Source organism: Falco punctatus (genome assembly GCF_963210335.1).
Source record: "Falco punctatus genome assembly, chromosome: 8".
NCBI lineage: Eukaryota > Metazoa > Chordata > Aves > Falconiformes > Falconidae > Falco > Falco punctatus.
The window spans coordinates 21,532,046-21,552,657 of NC_137588.1; the positions used below are offsets into that span (position 1 = coordinate 21,532,046).

The 20,612-nt window shown below is 40.0% G+C and overlaps 1 protein-coding gene across 20 annotated transcripts; it reads left to right on the forward strand.

The window, feature by feature from the left end:
* Window positions 1-17: 17 nt before the first annotated feature.
* Window positions 18-19,889, forward strand: FASTKD1 (FAST kinase domains 1). Of its 20 annotated transcripts, none has more exons than XM_080398905.1 (17): window positions 1,891-2,668; window positions 3,376-3,431; window positions 4,350-4,439; window positions 5,393-5,901; window positions 6,272-6,340; window positions 7,185-7,310; window positions 8,478-8,879; window positions 10,057-10,167; window positions 11,345-11,476; window positions 12,516-13,002; window positions 13,784-13,898; window positions 14,627-14,755; window positions 15,505-15,636; window positions 16,223-16,336; window positions 16,608-16,749; window positions 17,793-17,907; window positions 18,906-19,889. In XM_080398905.1, exons 4-17 carry the CDS (start codon window positions 5,567-5,569, stop codon window positions 18,993-18,995), a joined length of 2,499 nt encoding a protein of 832 aa, XP_080255031.1. In that variant the 5' UTR covers window positions 1,891-2,668; window positions 3,376-3,431; window positions 4,350-4,439; window positions 5,393-5,566; the 3' UTR covers window positions 18,996-19,889. The 20 variants fall into 20 exon arrangements, with proteins under 20 accessions (XP_080255035.1, XP_080255033.1, XP_080255034.1 ...); XM_080398906.1 differs by having other exon boundaries at window positions 4,353-4,439; XM_080398909.1 differs by lacking the exons at window positions 1,891-2,668; window positions 3,376-3,431 and adding an exon at window positions 18-969 and having other exon boundaries at window positions 4,350-4,444.
* Window positions 19,890-20,612: the final 723 nt, after the last annotated feature.

Genomic DNA, 20,612 nt, shown 5'->3' on the forward strand with positions numbered 1-20,612 from the left:
CGAGGTGGCTGCCGCCCCGCGCCCCGCTGGGCCCTGCCGCCGGGCCCTGCCGCCTGAGGCGAGGCCGGCCGTAGCGCGGGAACGCGCCGGGGTCGCCGGAGCGGCTGGAGGCCCCTGCAGGTACACTAGCGCCTTCCAGCCAGGCGTGCCCGGGGCTGGTGCCGGCCTTCCAGCAGGGCAGGCTCAGCAAGACCCCGGAAAATGGCCAAGGGAGCGGTAAACGAAGCGTCCGAAACAGTACGGGAAGGGCTTAGGGTTACTCTAGCAGCACCTGGCACACGTCGTTAGGCGCAGTAAAAAACTAAAAACGGGAATTTGGACCAACTGTATGTAAAAAAAAGTTCCTGATAATCCTGTCCCATAAGTCTGTATTACCAAAGTTAATTTAAAATCTTAAAAACAGGGACGTGAAAGTTCAGGACAATGCATAAAGCTGTGAGCGTCTTCAAAATTCACTAAGACACAGAAGTACGTACCACCTCTGAAGAGTTTTGGCTCAGACCAGTGGATACTGGAGTTGGTAACTGTACATAACAGGAGATAATGGAAGTCCTGTGACTAGCTGAAAGCAGGAAAACAAATTTTCTCCTGAATTTCTAGAAAAAAATTAAAAAATTGAGAAATGGCCACCTGTGAGTTCTGAAATCCTGAAGCTGGTGACTGCATTTCCGTTCAGTAAATATCAACACTGTCTTCAGCACAGCGTGCTTTGATAAATCTCTTTTTCTACCCCTATGTGTCCAAGATTAATTTCATCTAGCATTTTTAATTTGTCTTAGGCATTATTATTTCATCAAAATGCACTTGACAGATCAAAAGTGAAAAGTACAGCATCTTGTAAATGAAAAATCCGTAGGATTTGCGAAATCCCCTTTACATGAATGTGGAATAGTTTTCTTCTGAAGTGGGAGATCAGGTGCTGTGGAGTTCTTACATAGGTTTGCACAAGGCCTGAGATTCTTGAATGAGGTAAGTGCCACTCTTTGAGATCATCTGACAGGGTTTGGGTCTCGCTCTGTTACTTGCCTGCCTGTATAGACTGTAACTAAGGTGATCTGGATTTGCAAGCAGAATGGGTGCAGGAGCTGTTCCAGTTACAAATCTTAGAGTTAGAAAAATTGTTACAAATCCAGTTAAAAATTTTACATGCTATTTTTCTAAAACACTACATACCTATAATAAATAAAGCAGGGGCTATTTTATTAGTTTGAATGAGTTCCCTATTCATAAGCATTCAATGTATGAGGTACACATGTGATCAACAACAGACAAGTGAATAAACAAAACCTTTGATAGCCACAGAACAGCTGGTCAAATTTGGTCATGGTAATAGTCCTGGTTGTGAACAATCTAAGATTATTATTCTATATAAACGTTATTATCAATGGTGGTGAGAAAAGGTCTAGAAAGATGACCTGAAGCTGTATGTATACAATGTAAGCAGTATACATGTTACATGTTAGATTTGTGTTCCAGAATACTTTTTTTTTTTGCAAAGCATAAAAAACTATAGTGTAATATAAAGCAACATTAATTCCAGTACAGTGAATCCAAACTCTTGAACTTGACCTTTCCAGAACGTCAGTCCCCTTGTGATCTTTCTAGGCATGGAAGACTTTTTTTCCCCTCAGAATATGTCATGTAAATATTGGTTTATTAGCATGACCTTAACAATCAAGATGACCTTGAAACTGTTAAAGTTATTATTTTTATTTCCTTTGGAAGGTCTAACTGGCTGGACTTCCCCCTTTCTCCCTGCATTTCCTGACATCTCAGCCCGTGGGAAATGCTCTGTGTCGGGACATAGGTGCAGGGACGGACACGGAGGACCGAGGCAGGCGCAGGCGCTTGTTCTGAGCCCGCAGTCCCCATCCGCGGTTGGAACGCACCTCTTGTGGAAAAAGGGCTTCCCAGATCGTGTCCTGCGGGCGCAGGGAGGTCTCGGCAGTCGCGCAGATAGCACCGATTCCTGTGCGTGCCTGTTTAGCCCTGCCGGGTGCCGGACTTTGCCGTGCCAGTAGCCCTGGCTTAGCGCAGCGGCAGCAGGCGCCGCACACTCCGCGGGGCCGACAGCCGGTGCGGCGGCCTGGGCCTGCCGGCAGCTCGGCCGTGCCCCCGCCCGCCCCGCCCCTACTCCCGCGCCGCCGGCCGCCCCGCAGGCCGCCGCCACCTCTCCGTCGGGCGTGAGGCGAGGGCGGCGGGGGCACGGCCCGGCAGCACCGCCCGGCTCCACCGCCCGGCTCTTGCCCGCTGCCGGCCCGCGGGAAAGAGGGCAGGCTGGGCCGCGGCCGAGCTAGGTGGTTCTGGGGGTCGTGCTCGCCGCTGGCTGGCGCCTACCCGCGGCGCGCTGCGGGCCCAACCGGGCCGCTTGCCCTCTGCCTGGGGGCGGGGCCAGCGCGGCCCTGGCCGCCCCCTCCCCGCCCGCCGCCCCGCGGCCCGTGTGGCGGCTCGGCGCCCTGCCCCGCTCTTGCAGAAGCGCTTCTGGGTCACGGTGGCTCCGCCGGGGAGCAGGCGCCGGCCCGCGGTGAGCTGGCGGCGGCGCGGGCGGCGGGCGGAGGCCGGGCGCCAGGCAGGCCGCTAGGCAGGCCGGGCCGCTGCTGGGCCGCCTGACAGCGGCGTGGTGCTGCCCGCGGCGTGGCTCACGGAAACTGAGGCGGATTTGGCAGAGGTGAAACACCTGCACCGCACAGGCAGCTCTCTTAACACTTCCTTGCTTAAACCTTTAATACTTTCTATACATGGGGAGTGGTGGGTGTCCGCGTTTTCGGCTTTGTGGAAGACTTTCTGGCTCGCTGTAGTTTGTAAGCCATGAGCATGCTTACTGTGTTTCAACTGTTAGGAAATTATGCTAAAGAATTTCTTGTCCTTTTAGTGTATATTTTGCATGATAAGTGGAATACTTTAGAAATAGTTCCTTAAGTACATACAGTTTCCCTATTTTTAATCTATCTATGTTTTAATATGTGTGTATTTGTAAGTTTCAAAACATCTAGTGTTTCCTATTTGCTTGCTTTTTATGATACTAGAATTAATTGCAATTTAAAATTGCATACAGGTTTGTGATAAATCACTTACATCTGCTAAATACTTCCAGAAAGAGAAATACTTGGAAACTTCCTGCAGAGTGTTTTAGATGGAGATCCTGGTTCCCAGTCATTAGGATAGGGGATGCAGGGTCTGCTGCAGCACGAGTAGGGGAAAGGATGTGTTACCTGGGCTAACAAGCAAATTATTTGAGCATGAAGTTTTTATGTTCTCTTCAGGTATCTACTTCATCCTGGTTTCTGGCAGCTTAGTTTGGCAGTACTGTGGGGACTAAGTATCAATATTCTCTCAGAAGTTTTTGTCTGATGCTGTCTTAATTCTCTAAAACAGGATTAAGAAAAAAACCCTGTTTGCAGCTAGAACTCTGGACACGGTCATACAAAAAGGTTAAAAATTTGTGCTATTTTTCATGCTGTGCTTTACTATCAAATCATTGTAGGGGAGATGCTTTTTTCCTCTTTAAATTAAGTAGTTTCAATAACTGGTAACTCTGTATTGCAGCTTCTCCTTAGAAGCTGTTGGTAGAACAGTCAGTCACTTCCGCTTTTGATTATTGTTGCTGTATCTGGTTGGCTCCATCTACATGAATCTGCATGGCAAAAGGGAACAGAAGAAGTATTTTCAATCAACTGGAAAATCTGTAGGGTAAAAAAATTGTCAAATGTTCTGGTAAATGTGGTTGATCTAGTACTTGAGACTTTGTGGAAGATTACTAGACTGTGATTTAACAGTGGCTTGACCAACCTTTGATCTGTATTTCGGCTTATTATATACATATTATAAAATCTCATGAGAAGACCCAGCTACTTCTAAAAGTGTGTAGCTGCATACTAAGAGGGAAAAGCCAAAATACTTTTTATGGAGATTACATGGAATAAATACTGTCACACAACTGTTCTTAGTGATGAAGTGAAATAAATTCTTTGTAAAGACAGCTGCCATATGGAACAAATAGAAGCAATAAAAGCAATCTCTAAAAAGGGACCATAAAGCAAATTATTATTATAAAAGGTACTTAATGTATAATATCTAGGAGATTTGTATCTTTTATTTTTGTATGCTTTTATTTTGCACAGGGAAGAAAACATTTCACATTACAACATCAAAATTAAAATTACTTCATTTTAGCTTTCCTTGTATCTGCCTCAGTGTCAGCAACAGCAGTGCAGTACAATATGTCATTTGACTTTTTATTCTGTGAAGGTGACTGTGCAGACATCAGAAGAAATCCAGCTATATCTAATTTTTTGGAATGGTTTCACTACCTGACGTAGACTGCCCAAATAAGTTTTTTTCTTTCTCAGTAGACCTAGTATGTGCTGCTGCAGTTGCCTGGATAATGTTGCACTGATGGAATCATGCCTACAATTGAAGAGCATTCAAGTTTGCTGGAGGTTCAGTATGTTGATAATTTTTGTTGTTAATGGTTATATCTCCTAAAGCAAGACTTGCAGACTTTTCAATGGTCTCTGCGTTAAGGGAATTTGATGGGTCTTTTTTGTTGTACCGTGACATTTACCAGCAGTAGTTTGTGTTCTGCAGTTTGGAAACAGTTTTGTAGGTTGTGGAATACATGTGTGCTAGCACTGTGTACAAATTGGGGGATATATTAAGAAAAAAAGTCAATACTTACCAGATTTCAATAGATAAAGCTGTAACTGCCACTAGAATTTGGGGAATTATGTTACTTTTCTTTTGTGCAGTGGGTGATTTCAGCTGATGCGTTGCGACTGATCCTGTATTACAAAGGTGGTCAACCTTCCTGACTAGAAGCCACATACCAAAATTTTTATGTGTTTACAAGACATAGACCACATCTCTTTTGTAAGAGAGCAGAGCGGGAAGGAAACTCTGGGAGAGGCTTGTAGACAGGGTACAGTAGATATCACTGTGGGATGGATGCATCTAGAGAGCCAGAGGAATCCAGTGATGCCAGCTCAGGAGCTCTTGCCACTTTATTTCCTTTTACCACCGATAGTTGTGTTTTCTGGGAGTACCTGGACCCAAGTTTGGGATTATGAAGTGGCCTAGTGAGAGCAAGCCTCACTTGACTTAGTCGTGCAGTGCCTGCATGTTAAAAAGCTCAGCTTTACCTTCTTGGTAGTAGCATGATAGCATATGTGCCTTTGAAAGGAGGGTTTCTAAATTCGAAAACTTGCCAAGTGAGCTAACTTTTCTTAGTGCTTGTGAGCCTGTCAGTGTTCATTGTTGGGAGCTTCTCTGGGAAGAATCCAGGCTGTAGGTTCTTCTCAAGCTTATCTTACTCAGAACATTAAAAGGTAGAGATGTTGATTTTCAGCTAGAAGTTGTGACTGTACTTAACTGCTTTAATTCTGTCTCATTACAGGTACCTCAAAATTGAATTCTTCTTAATATAGTGACCATACAGGATGAAAGAAGAACGATCTTCTGTTTTTCAAATACATGTGTTTGTTCTTCATAACAACATGGTTTACTGTGAAAACTGAAAGAAGGATCTTTTTGAAAACTATCTTTAAGGATAGCTGGTAGGCATAGCAAAATGCTTTGTTTGAGGCAGGTTTGCCTGTATACACTGAGACTTTACCAAGCTCGAACTCTGAGTAGCGATCTGCTTTTGAGCCAGATAAATAGCTGCACCCATGAAGATGAAGTGTTCAGCCTTGTTGAAAGGAACAAGACCAGGCTTTCTGAAAAACATGTGGGAATTGCGTTAAACATCCTGTGGCAATTGCAAAAGAAGAGGCCACTACTCTTAAGGACTAGTGACTATATAAGAAATCACTCCCAGTTTCTTACTCTTTGCATTTTAGCAGAAAACAAGGTGGAACACATGGAAGATGAGGCTGTAGTGGACACCCTATATAGTATTCTGAGGTAAGCAGCATTATTTTGGATCCCACATATATACATGTTGTATTTGGTAATAAAAAGAGATGGAATTTTCACTGCAGAGCCATCCTGTAAGGAAACTGGGAGACAGCCCTGTCCCAGCTTCTGTACTTTTGACTGTGTGACACAGACAACTTAATGTCTTGTGCTTCAGTTTTTGCAATGCAGGCAGAACTGATGTGTTTTGCACTCCCAGTAAACTGAATTGTGATTATTGATGCACAAATATTTATAATCTGTTTGAATGGAGGGAGCAATAGAAAAGCAAAACATTATTTATCATAACAAAAGGACATATGTCTTATTTCTTTATAAATGCTGAAGCAAACTTCAAACTTATGTCTTGCTTCTGAAGGCTCAATGTTGAAGGCCATGATTCTCTGACAGATGTGCTTGTTACAGAAGCATGGAAAAGACTGGAAAGGTAAGTCCTGTATTGCTACGCTTTGTGAAAAGTTGCAAGCGTGATTTGCTTCACGTGAGGCTACAGAGTTCTCAAAAAGTATTTACAAGATGTTTTAAATGTTACCTATTTCAAATATCAGTTATGTTTTTTGAAGGTTTTGGGTATTATTTTTATACGTACAGAGGCCTTGAGTATTGATGGATGTTGGTACACAAATGCTTGAGAGATTCAGATACTCCAACAACAGGGACCAACGATTAAGGTTTTTAAATACATGGTCTGTGTAAATTTCTGTGTTTGAAATAAATTGCAAGTTTTAATATTTACAGTTCTATCTTAGTGCTTGCTGTCCAACTTTTAAACGGTTTATATTGTAATTTTCGTTCTTTAATCTCAGGTTAATGGCTGAAGGAATCTAGTGTCGGTCTTGGCACTAGCATCACAGACTTGCCTCTCCCAGCTTAACCCCTGGGGCATCTTGACAAGTAGATCAATTCAGTATAGCTTGAACACAAAATGGTATTCAGGTAGTACATTGCTTGCATTCATTTTAGCTATTTTGCGTCATTGCTTGACTATGTAATCTTTATAGATTTCTTAAACTGCTCTGGTTAAATGAAGAAGTTCTGGTTTTTGTAGAGCTCCATATGAGCAATATTCTTTAATATGAAGTACATAGGTGTTTTGGCTAAGTCTGTGCTATCACTATAGGTGACCAAATAGAAAATGCTTAGGTAACTTGTTTCCTTGTTTTGTATTTTGATTATAACCTTGTCTTTTATGTAGTTGTTGAAGTGGATTTTTGTCTTTAGGTATTCACTAGAAATAAAAGGGAAATACTCTTTCTTTGATGTCTTGGCAGGCTTAGTTTGCCAGTTCTGTCTAAATTTGCACTATGTTTATACAAGCAACGCAGACATCGCAGTCCTGTAATTGGCAAAGTAGCTCATATTGTGGACGTGAAGCTGGATTCTATACAGGATATAAGGTAAGTGTCAGAATTAAATTGAGTAACAGGAGAAGCAATATGTCACAATTGCTGGGCTGCCTTTGCTTAACGGTTTTCCTTTTTTTCTTTTTTTTTGAGGTTTGTGGGAAAGAGATGATTTGTATTCGGGTGTTGATTTTCATGGACAGGTCTGCTTAGGTGAATGCATTTTTCCAATGATTTTGTGTAGAATTTCTTTATAACCCATTTAAACACTGAATTAAAATTAATCTTCCACTTACAGGGGAAAAAACTGCAGCTATTGCTTTACCCTGGTTCTAAATTTTACACGGACTTTTTTGAGAATTTAGAGGCTATTGACTCACCAAAAGATATTTCGCTTCCTTGACATTGGTAGTTTCTCTGCTGTGACATGGTTTTAGTTTATACAACTGTGAACAGCAATAAGGAGTCTTCAAGAAATGTTATTTTTATTTATCTTCAGAGAATTTTGGGTTTTTTTGGTCAGGTTGAATTAACCAATTCTCTTGCTAGCATATCTAGTGCATTACCCTAATAGTAAAATTACTTAAAACCCAGCCCTAGTCAAAGAAGTCCAGGCTTCTTTTTCTTGCCTCTGTTTCCCTGGACCATTACAGCAAAGGCTGCACTTGCTTTTTTTTACTTTACACAGCACCAGCAGTCACAACATTTTATTTTTGTGGATGTGAGGAACCTGCTCATGAAACTCACTGAATGGGACTGCATTTCTTTACAGAAATTACTCTCCCTGTGGTCATAAGTTTTATTCCCTTAGGAAGGGTTTCTTTCTTTAGGAGTGACAATGACTCTTCTCCCCATTCTGTTACTTGAGAATTGTTTAGGTTCCTTTATTTTCCATTGAACATTAAAGATCTTTTTTGCAAATTAGAATCAGGCAAGTCAGGGCCTTGCCTTAGGCAAAATGCTTTCATCGCATACAACTTCGTAAGGGATGGTTGAAAAATCCCAATTGTTTCAGAAATTCACTGAAAGTAGAATTTTTGCTTTAGTAGGAGAAATAGGTTTTGCTCATTGTTTTTTCTGCATTAGATTTAAAATTCCTTTTTATGCAGAAGCCAGCAATACCCTGACTAACGTTCCTTTCTTTGCATAGTTTTATTTAAGAAATCTAAAATTTATTACTCATGTTCAATGTTTAAGTGTAAAATCTTTTAAATTTTTTAGGATCTTGTCAGTTTTGATGATCAGCATATCTGATGTTATCTCACAGAGTTTTCAAGATCGATTACTGCACAAGGCTGGACAGCTCTTGGAAGAAAAGGATGTCGTCCACTTCAGCTATGCCAAAAGAGTACTACAGTTTCTTCAAAATGTTAAACTGAGATACCATCATCCATTGCTAGAAAAATGCAACCAGATTTTCCTTAAAAATGCCTCTGGTCTTGATATACGCAGTATTAGTCTTATTCTTGGACTGTACGAGCAGCTGGGTTTTGACAGTGCTGAATTCCGCTTGGTTGCTAAACAGCTGCTATCTGAAACTATAAATGATCATTATGATCCTGAAACCTTTGCAAAATTATTTTTTACTCTTGGGCCTATGGCAGGATCCAAGGTAAGGGAAAGGTAAGTTTATTAACAATTTTGTCTTATTTATGATATATACATAGTCTTGCACAGAAATTAAAAATGTACTGCTGGTTGGAGGAATTTCTGAGCCTATCTATGAGCTAAGCATTTGGTTTCCTAGTTTGGAGCTTTGTAGCAGTGTGTTATTAAATTATTCATACTGTCATAGCAGTTTGTCTTAAAACAGTTGCATAGAAAGCTAGATGCAGTCAAGGGGTATGTGAATGCTGTTATGCAAGGTGATCTTGTAGCTTTGTCTCTTAAGACTACAGCCTTCCTTTCACAGTGGATGGTAGTAAAAAAGCTTTCTGTCTTTCCTCTGAGAAATACACATGCAGTGGTATGTGTTGCTTTTTGCTTTTTAAGACTGGCAGTAGCTGAAACAGCCTGAGCCTTGTCTTGTTCCAGTTTGCTGTACATCATATTCTATATGAAAGGTTGTCAGCAGGGAACACTTCAGCGTTTATTTTGCAATTAGAGCATAATGTTGTGTGGCAGATTTTTCTCTGCCTGTGTTTCTTGTGCTACAGAGTCCTATTTAGGGGTGGTATTAGTCATGGGTCTCTCAAAGTGTGCAGTTTTAGGCGGGATTTGCTATGTTAATTACAATTAGTCATATTTTCAGACTTTTCTTCATGAACATTCGCCTCTTCGGAGCTCTGGGATATACTGCATGCCTGTGTTGGTTTTGCCATAGCTGACTTAGTTCCAAAAGCTTGTCCTAGATTTTTTTTTTCAATTTATTTTATTTTTCGTAAAAATCAGTGCTGAGGTAGAAAAATTAATAGGCTTTATTTGCCCCAGAACCAGTTCAGCTCATGTTTGATTCTGTTATCTGTAGCTTGCTGGTTGATTATGAATTGTTTAGTGTCTTAGAGTACCTTCCCTACTTTGTGTCTGCTTTCAGAATTATTGGACTGGCTAGTTTCTAGCATCAGGGCAGTATGTACTGATCTAACACACTCACATCTCGTTTATCTGTGCCATATAAATCAAGTGTTTAGGAGAAGGTCCACAGAACAAAGGTCTCTAATTTGGGGGAATTTGTTTTCCTGTATTTCCTGGAGTAGTCTATTGGTTCTTTCCCTCCTAGACAGAGAAAATGGCTGCAGTCTTTGCTGGAGATTTTCAACTGTTTTGCTTTGGAGAACAGATCTTTTCTTTTCATCTTTAGGTTGCTAGTAACTGCAGAGCACATGGCAGAAGAATTTAGCAGTCACCAAGTATTGGTAATACTGAAGACGATGCAGAAAATGAAATGCAGAAATACTCATCTACTCAAAAAGTAATTTTTTTTTGTTACTACTAAGAATTTGTATTCTCTAGGTAAACTACTTCTGTTTAATATGGAAAACTAAATAATATCCAGTAAATTGGAAGTAGAGAGTGTGTCACTTGCGTACATGTGCATATATACTATATATATAATGAGCTGTCGCAGATTTTAGAATATCACAGTTTGACCCAGAAGTAATTGAGGCAATTCAGGAATTTCATAGAAGGGCATTTTAACCCTACTGAGTTGATATAATAGGATTTTTGGCTTGTTTACAAATACGTGATCTTGTTTGAGTAGATTTAGCCTCAAATAATTACTGTAAACTTGTGAGACAAATGAGAATGTAGTAAGTTGCAGAGAATGTGTCCTATCTAGGAAATCCTGTCACTGATGTGAATTATTTCTTCATTGTGCCCTACTTTGAACTATCAAGTCTTGCATCTTTAAAAACCTGGGCCAGATTTTCTGCATTTGTAAACTGAACGTTGTTTATAGAGAGAAGTAATATCTTTTGTACAGTGAAGGGAAAAGCAGCTGAGGTTTTGGGCACAGAAGATGTAGCATCAGATATAAGTCACAGATGCAGCAGAGTTAAATGCAGGTTGTGAGCAGTAACTGGATTGAAAGTAGTTGTGTGAAGCAAGTAGGTCCTTTGAAGAAAAAGGGCAAGGAGCAGAGCGGTATCAAAGGGAAGACCAGGTGAGTTCATGCTTGTTCTTGAATCTCCCTGTCTAAAGAAGATCTTAAGGTATTATCTTTCCCTACAAATCTAGCCCCCTCTTGCAGCTTTAGACCACCGTAGTTGTAGCAACCTTTACTGTTCTGTAGCAACCTCACCATTATGTGAGTACCACGGTGCTGAAGCTGGTGTTGCTGTTCTAGTTTATCCCATTCTTGGTGTGCTCTAAATGTCAGGGATTTCAAAGTCTGCAATGGAAATTATTAGAGTGAAATAACTATTTTGCTGTGATGAGGGCTTTAATTTTGTAATTCACTAAGTGGAGAGAGCCTGCTGTGTCTTGGAACACTGTCAAAACTGGGGTGGAGAGGAGTGTAGGTGTGTGCAACCCTCCACCTAGATATTGTGCACCGCAGGACACCCCTTCTTCATGTGGGATGTGGGGTTTTGCAATATCTTCTGTGTTAGCATAATACCATGTCATTTTTTTCTCTTTGTATTCAGGATGACTTCTGTTCTGCACAAACATTTGGATAGCTATCATGTATTACAGTTGGTAAAGTTAACACAGTACTTGGTGGAGTTGCGTTACCACAATCTGGAGCTCTTTGCCAAACTAAAAATGTTACTATATGGGTAAGTGTGTATTCTTGGAAATTTAGCATTTCAGTATTAAAGAATTGTCTACTTAGTATTTTAAATAACAAGCTAAAGATGTTAAATTGTTTTGTTTCCATAAAATATGAAAATGTAACAAACTGTTAAAAGTATTTGATTCTATTAAACACGTAAATCATAGGATAGGAAGTGGATATTGTCTTGGCCATAGACCTGATAGTATCTGTTAAAAGGTGTGATATCTTTTAAAAATACGTTCTTTTGCCCCTCACCCTTTGGCTGCTGCAGTATAATGACACCGAACAGGAAATTTTAACTGGTACTTTATAGGAAGGGTAGGTATTAATGTCATCTTCGATCTTTGAAGGAAAAAGAAATGAAAAATATACAGTAAGTATGCTATGTTTGGGATAAATGAAAGTGTGAAGCAGAAGTACTCTTCTTTTGAAGAACTGACTAGTTACTTCTCAGGCTTGTACAGTTGCAACACAGAAAGGGAAACGGTTTCTGGAATTGTGGGAGAAGAGATTTGCCACTGTTGCTTTCATTGCTCAGCTGCTGTAGGAATGGAGTGCCCTGGCTGTGCATGTTTTTAGTGGATGATGCTTTCATGTTCCTCAGGCACCTCAGAACCTGGTGCTCCCCAGGACAGAAATCACGGAAACTATCTAGGCCCAGAAACCCACAGACTCCATTCACAGAGGTGGACCTTCTGCCCTTACTAAGGACTTCTGTGTTTATCAGTAACACTTGAAGCCTCACCAGCTGACTGAGATGCTCCCTGTCATCTTCCCTTTTTCTGATTTGAATAAATTAGAAGGAAGAAGTTAATCTCAGTGAAAAAAGATGGTAGTTACTGACTGTGAATTTCCACCACATTGTTAATATTCTACTTATTTTATATATATATATAATATAGGTATTATATATCTACTTATTTTTATGATGTGCAGTTTTTGACTTTTAAAATAGAATTTTTGTGCCTGTAAAATATTTGTTTAAACATTTGCGCTTTGTCCGTACCGATGGTCTGTTTTTATTTCTGCCTCTCTTCCAGATTTTTAAAATCAAGTGTCATACCTGCTGATACTGCTGCAATAATTCGTGGTCTGGCCATGCTTCCTTCCTTTCAAGTGGAGGAAATCATTATAAACAAAGCAGCAGCAGTTCTGCCTCAGTGCAGGCTCCATCATTTGAATTGCATTGCTACAGCTCTTGTCAAATGGAATCATTATGACCAGTTGCACTGGCAAAAAAGTTCTGAGCGATGTGTAAAGCTTCTGCAAAAACTAAATGACTGTGGATTTCAGAGGCTTCAGAAAGGCAACAACTTAAATCTTCTGTTGGAAGAACTTACACATGTGAATGGAGAGTGGTTTGAAGAAGTCCTCACTGAGGAAACTATGGCCACGTGTCAGCGCTTGATAGACCAAATAACATGGGCAAATGTTCGACAGTTGTCTTTTTTTCTCATAAAAACAAACCACCGCTGTCCTTCATTACTTGACAGAATAGCTTGTGTGACTGTTGAAAATATAGACAAGGTATTACAGTTTTTCTTTCTGTACTGTGTAAGTTATTCAGGAAGAAATTACAGGTTAGTAGTAAATGTGTTTCAAAGCACAATCCACGCAATGTTTCTAAAAGTTTACTTCAGTCTACTTGATTTGGAGCTCATGATTTGCTGTGTTCACTCAAAGCTGTTTTGCTTCTATGTATATTATTTTGCACTTACTTCTCTTTAATTTTGCTTTCTTATTTTATTGTTCAGTCAGTTTGTGTTAGGTCAGCCATAATCCTTTGTGTTCAGGTTTACGTTTGACCATCTTAAATACTTTTTTTTTAAACTCTTTTACAAATAGTCACATCGCACAGTGTATATTTTTACATTAGTCATTCTTGTGGGGATTTTCCCAACAGCCTGTCTTTTTGGTCAAAATTACTGCATTTTCTTCCTCCCCACCCCCCTCCCCACTCTTTTCAATTGCATTTATATAGATGTTTGATTTTATTTTATGACAGTTTAGTTTCTTTAAGACAAACCTTTTTAAAAGCTTCTTAAAGTCTAAGTATACAGAAAAACTTCTACATGAAACAGATACTGAGTTTTAGCCATAGCTGTAATTTTAATGATTGCTGGTGTTTGGGTTTTTTAATATATTTTTCTCCAGGAAAAGTTGACCAAAAATAGGTATCTAGAGAATGGGTTATCTAGACTTAAATCTTCCAATTCTGAATGAATTATAAACCCTGTTTTTATTGTAAAGCAATATTAGGATATGTTGCAGTGACTTAATTTAGGATCTCTTTTTTTTTTTTTTCTAGATCCACCCCTCTGAAATCTATATTATTCTCTTCCTCTTCTCTGCTATGAATTATGACCCTCCTACCAATGAGGAGTTCTTTGAGAGTTGTATCCAGTATCTTACTTCTAACTTGAGTAAGTACATTAGACAAAGAAATTCTGACATCAAATAAATACAATTGGAAGCTATTATTTGTACTGAATAAAAATGGGAATAGAATGGTGGGGTGTGTGTGTGTGTGTTTTTTAAAAAAAAAAAAAAACAAAGAAAAAAGTGTCTTATCACAAACACTGCCTACTGGGGTTAAAGCATGACAAAGAATCAATGTTTGCTTCTGTTGGGTTTTCTAGCTTCATTTCACCCTTTAAAAATTACTGTTGATAAGGGACTAGCAAGGTATCTTGAGCATAGTAAAAAGTAAGTCAAAATTCTGGTTAATTTGCTGTGCTGTTATTGTATAGGATTGTTGTGGCATTCCCCAGGAATCATCATTTGGAGATAGGATACATTTTGTAATTCATCACAAAGAAATGGCTAAGTTGTAGAGCAAATGCATAAGGACTTTTTTGTCTTTTTTTTTTTTGGTTGATGGTACAGCCACACAACTGTGAAAACTTGCTGTCTACTAAAATATTGTGGAGTTACCTTTTTTTAAAGCTAACTAGTTTCCTCCTGCAAAGACCTGGCAAGAGTTACTTTATGCTTTGGTGCAGTTAGCAGAGGTGGTCCTTAATCTACATATGTGTTCATTTAGTACATTAAGAGAGAAACTTGATGATTCAGGAGGCCAGGGGGTGGGCATTGCAAATACTTTCAACTTTGTTATGTGTTAATGTGGATTTCTGTTTGTTTTTTTTTAAAGGTTGTTTTGAAACTTACCACTTGGTGCTGCTTGGTCATGTTCTGGCAGTGGCTGGGTATTTTCCTCCAGTTCTGATAAGAAGGATATTTGATGTTTCTTTCCTAATCAAATTGGATGCTCAACTTGCAGGTAGATACCTGTCGCCCTGATGAATTTGATTATGTAGCATTTGGCATAAAATGGAATTGTAGACCTATATATGACTTGAGTAGAACTGCTCTTCAAACAATTCCATTTTCTGGAAAGACCCCTCTATATAATCTAGTCATTTTTTTGAGTGCTAAAAGGGAAGGTAAAAACAAAAATTTGTGCTGTGTTTTCAAAGTACAGACTTGTATTCCAAATGAGAGGAGCTCATTTGAAACAAATTCTATAGTCAACTTACTGCACTCAGTATGTAATAATTCTTCAATTTTATTGGAAATAAAATTACATTAGTGTGGTATTTATTACTACAAATAGTCACAAAGTTCAAGAAATAATGTGGGGTTCTTGTCTGCAAGAAATGAGTCCTGTCGCTCTCTTCTCTCTCGATAAGAGACTGAGTGTTTTTCTGACTGCTTCTTTCTACCAGTACATTGTTTGCTGTCAGTGTACTGTTGCCATTTTGCCTTCAATCACTTCATTAGAAATGAAATGATATAAGAGAGTTTAAATTGCTCCTTTCTTCTGTCTTGCTGTTGTGCAAAACTGTTATTTTTTCAGTTCTTCCTCAGGTATTTTGAGAACCTTTCTAAGATTCTGCAGCATGAATTCTATAAATGCCGAAGTATACAGATATTTGCATCTCTAGTAGAGAATTCAGCATTAGCTATTTGGTTCAGTGTATTGGGTTTCTCACATTGCAGTTCATACCTTTTTTATTTTGTTTAACTTAGTCCTGCCTGATACCGTAAAACAGAGGGTCCGCTTATGCCTCATGAAGTTGAACAGAGCAGTCTGTCTGGAATGCCCGGAGTTTCACATCCCTTGGTTTCATGAGCGCTACTGCCAACGTGTCTTAAGTAACAGTAAGTAATTTAGGAGAGGAAAGGCCAGCCTTGTTACTATTAACCTATTTTCAACAGTCTGCTAGACATTTCTTCTAAAATGCAAAGTCGGTATCTCCTCCACTAGTTCTATTGGGGAAGATCTGCTTTGCACTCCATCGAACTCAGCTACTTTATCTCTGAGAATGAAGGTGTTTAATGGAGCAAGTTATTAAACAATCTGCAACAGACAGAGAAGTGACAGATAGTGTGGTGTGCCTATAATAGATGCAAAATAAGTAAATATTTAAGTGTCTAAGCATGATTAAAAGCAAACAAAATCCAACAGGTGACACCTGAAACTGAAGTGTTTATAGTATGTGAATGAGAAAACCTGGGTTGGAAAGTCTGGATTTGAAATTCATGCTTCATAGGCACCTGCCACTTTCCACCCAAAAGATGATCACATGGTTTCGGTTTCTGAACTATGATGGAATAACACCAGGTGTCTGGGGAAAAGTTTTATTTCAGTAGGTTGGATGTCAAAAATGAGGTGTCACAAAGTGCTATTTTCAAAACTTTGGCTGTGGAAGTTTTGATGTATGAATTCTTTATTTTGTCTTCGTAGGCAGTGGGCGAATACATCCACTGCGACAGCATGTTCACAGAATGCTGACAGAGATCTTAGGAGGAAGCCATTATGCAAGGATATCTGTTCTCACACCATACTGCTATGAAATAGGTGAGAAATTAATCCTCTGAGGATTGTTATGGAGACCTGTGGTATCACTATTATCACTAAGATTAGGAAGCCCCTGGGCATGTGGACATGAGATACTGCAAAGAAGAAATTGCTTTATAAAATACTGTTTCTAAGTTCTGCGTAATATAAATAATGTAGAGTATCTCTAATTATGGTTATCGCTTAGTTTTTCTACAAGTAAACACTGTACAGCTCAAATTCTTCCACTTTTTTTTTTGTCAGTGAACAGATTTTTTGTGTTGTCTTGCAGATTTTGAGTGCGTTCTGGATGAAAATAAAAAGCCTTTTTCCTATGTGGCTCGGAATACACCGTTGGATGATGTGGAGGGAGCATATTTGCGACATGACATCGAAGATGAAGGGAGAAAGGCTCTGCCACCAGGAGCTCAGAGGTTAGTACATCAAATTCTTGCAAGTTAGCTCTTCCAAGCTTCCAAGTTCAGATCAAGTTTTAGCCCATTTTTTTTGATGCTTATGCCCTGAATGGTTGTTGCAACCCTGAGGCTATTTATTTCTCTGTTCCTTTTTTGAAAGCCTTGTGAGTTTTAGCTTTCCTAAACTTTGTGGTGGGTTGACCCCAGCCGGTAGCTAAGCTCCTACCCGGTTGCTCACTCGCTCCTCTGCAGTGTGATGGGGGAGAGAATCTGGAGGGCAAAAGCAAGGAAAAACTCTCCTGGGATTGCAATTAAGATGGTTTAATAAGTGAAGAGAAGAAAGAATTAAATTTTAAAAAGGGAAAAGAAAACAATGGATGTAAAAGCAGTCACTCGCCACCAGACCAATGCTGGAGCAATGGCTTCTTTGGAAAAACTCCCGTTTTATTGCTGAGCGTGATGTTATATGGTGTGGAATACCGCTTTGGCCAGTTGGAGGTTCCAGCTGTGTTGCCTCCCAACCTCTTGCCGATGCGAGCCTCTACACTGTGGGTGCAGAAACAGAAGGCCTTGTTGCTGTGCAAGCACTTTTCAGCAATAGTCAAAATACCGGTGTGTTATCAACACAGATTTGGTCACAGATCCAAAATACAGCACCATATGAGCTGCTGTGAAGACAAGGAACTCCGTCCCAGCCAGACCCCATGCACTAGAGCAGACAGGCCACTCCTGAAATGTGTTTCATGAGACTGGAGTACTGTCTTTCCTCCCACCTCTTCAAATGTAAGCCCTGAAAATGCTGGTTAGCTGGTTTTGCCATTTGAACAAAAACAGAGGGAGGAAATTCTTTTTCTGAATCATGTGAAGTTCAAGTATTTCTCGATCAATACGAGGAAAATGTTTTGTCCAGTTTCAGGAAGTTGTTTGACTTTCTTTTTTCTATGAATTGCCAGGTTTATCTAGTAGTAGTCTTGCAGCAACTGTCAAAACTGAACTAGAAATACCACTTCTGGCTATTCAGATAGGACCTGAAAATAAATGCACATTTTTGTTGTTTGCAGAATTGCTTTGGAATTTCTTGATTCAAAAGCTTTTAGCAAAGATTCACATCACCTGAAAGGAGAACCTGCAGTGAAAAAGCGACACCTGGAGATGCTGGGGTACAGGGTAGTTCAGGTGAGCAGTCAGCAACATTTTATGTCCTTTCTGAGTTGTATTGATAGTGCAGATTGATACTTCAAGACATTTAAAGTATTTTTTAAGATTAGAGATAGTTTTAATAGTTACAAGCACCTACTGGGTGAGAGTGATTTTTGTATTTAGGGGGGAAATTGCAAGCTGTTCTCAGGATGGTGTAGGGACTTCATAGAACTTGCACCTCCTCTTGAAAGTGGTTGCAGCAAAGAAGTAAAACATCTCAGTCTTACCTTACTGCAGGCAAACTAGCAATCTCAGGGTAATGACTAAAAGAGAAAAAGTGAAACAAGTTTCACTTCAATTCATCAAAGATTCCTACGCTAGGAAAAAGATTGAACGTACAGATGGTTACGGCAGCTGCGAGATGGAATATGGATGCTGTCTGTCTGCTGCAGTAATAGTGCTGTGACAGGGAATAGTGGCCAGGGATAATGCACAGCCATCAGCATAGAAATGTTTGGGTAATGGAAGCTCATGACTGCAGGTTTTCCTGTATATTTAATTACTTGCTCTTAATTTTATCTGGAGTTCTTCCTTAAGGTTATAGTTGTGTGGTTGGTTTCTTTTTACCAGGATAATCATCCTTGCGCATGTTGCCCAGACAGTAAATGTTGTGCTACTGATAGACCATTCCAGTTTGATACATTGTTACAAACTATAGTGACCTTGGATTTTTCTCTGGATTTGGGTTTCGAAAGGTGGGAGATTGTATGAGTTGTCAGAGCCTGTATTGCGTGGGCACCTGCTTTACGTCTCTGCAATTATGCTGCTTTTTGGAAGCAAACTGCCTGTAGTTATATGAAGAACCTTACACTGAGAAATTAACCTTTTCAGCACTAGAATAAGCCTAGCTTTTGGAAGGACACAGGTGATAAAATGCCTTCAAGTGGAGAACCAGAGCTGTCAGAGAGCCTTTGCTGTAAGATGGTGTATGGTGTATACCAATGTTAACAACTCTGTATGATTCCATTCTACAGATTCCTCACTTTGAATGGTATTCTATGGTTCTGTCAACAAAAGGCGAACAGCTAGAATATCTGAGAAAGCATCTATATGGAATACAGTGATGTCAGACATACAGTCAAAATTACTTTTTATACAAACACTTTATGTACCATTACAGTTCCTGTAATCCTTTCAAATTGTTTTGTAATTTGTAAAACAAATTGTAATTGTTTTGAAAATCTCTTTGTCTGTGTGTCAGCTGGACCAGAGGGCATCAGGAGATTTCATCCTCAATTTGTTGCAAAAGGCAGGTCATGGTGGGCCAGGAAGATGTGGTAAGGATGCTTAAAATCTCCCATTATCTGGAAATCATTCTTTCAGTACACGAGCCTGTGACAGTTTTGCCATAAAATTACATTATTATCTCCTAAATAAATAGCACAGAGGCTTAGGCAGACATAAAACTGTCCAAAGAAAAAGTTGGAAATACTCTTGGCTGTGAGAGAGGAGGCAGCGGATCTACTGGAAACTGTCTGTGCGCCAGCATGTGACAGAATGAGCAATAGGGATCAAACAGTATCTGTTCTGTGAAACCAAGAAACCGAAATGCAGATTTACTAAGAATAGGACTGCTATTCTAGCCATTCTGTTCCCAGCTTCCAGAACAGAGGTACTGTGGGTGGGGAGGGTGTTGTGCGGTGAGGAACCTCCAGCTGCTTCCACCCTGTGATGTGGCATGTGCAGAAGTATGGCTTGAGCCTTCTGGAATACCTTCACGTACATAAGATGACCAGTTCTAGAGGTCTGGCAGCCACCCAGACCCTTGAACCACCTATACTGCAGTTAAATGCAACTTGGAAGGGATACCTGAAAGATTTATACGTGATAAGGACAAAATAATGCTTGTCTTAGACATAGGCCGTTGTTAGCAACTGGATAATTAATTGAATTTATTATTATGGCATTATGCATTGGACTAGCCCCTGCTAACAGAAATAAAACAAAATTAGACAAAACTGTCTAACTTGCCTGTTCTGTAAATAAGACAGTGTACAAAAGAACAAATTAAGCTGAAAATTGAAACCAAGAATCAAGAACAGGAAGAGTCTTCGGAGAGTGACAACAACCTTGGTTACTGGTGGTGAAAAATATTGCTGGTTTATCGTGTTGCAAAACCATCTGTGTTACTAGGCTTCCCGTGATGGTGCTCAGCCAGGGTTTGTGTCAAGAGGCATAAGGTACTGAGATGGAGAAGGAAAAAGTGGAAGAGCCAGGAGAAGGTTCTTTGCAGAGCAGTAACTGTAGAGCGGTTGTACTTCTGCGGATCAGCCCATTTTCAGCAGCAGCCATGCTGTGACCACAGCTGCCGTTACTTCGTGACGACTGCTAGCTCTGCCCATCTCTCACACACAACATACAGGCGTTTTCCTGCCTTTTTAGTAGAAGCAATAGATGTTCTTTTTGCCAGTTCCTTTAAAACCTGGCAGAGGTCAGCAACTGCAGTTCTGGATTGACTGTTATGTACCTGGCTGTTGCTTTGGGTTTTTTTTAAACTGCTCAGTAGTAGGAAAAGGTATTTTTCTTAACTCAGGACACTACTGAAAAGCCAGGGGAAAACTGACAGAACTGATCTAAGCTGCAAGGTGCTTTTCTTCTGAGGCAGCCGTCACAGTTCTGGGATGACTGAAAAAACTAGTAGATGGTTGCTTATGCTATCAAATGGACAAGGGCTCCAGTAC

Bases quoted from the DNA above. Each gene is read 5' to 3' on its own strand.
- FASTKD1 (XM_080398909.1), top strand. From the start codon at position 5,567: ATGCTTTGTTTGAGGCAGGTTTGCCTGTATACACTGAGACTTTACCAA. The intron at 6,341-7,184 runs GTAAGTCCTGTA...ATGTCTTGGCAG, and splicing joins GCATGGAAAAGACTGGAAAG to GCTTAGTTTGCCAGTTCTGT. The intron at 13,899-14,626 runs GTAAGTACATTA...TTTTTTTTAAAG, and splicing joins GTATCTTACTTCTAACTTGA to GTTGTTTTGAAACTTACCAC.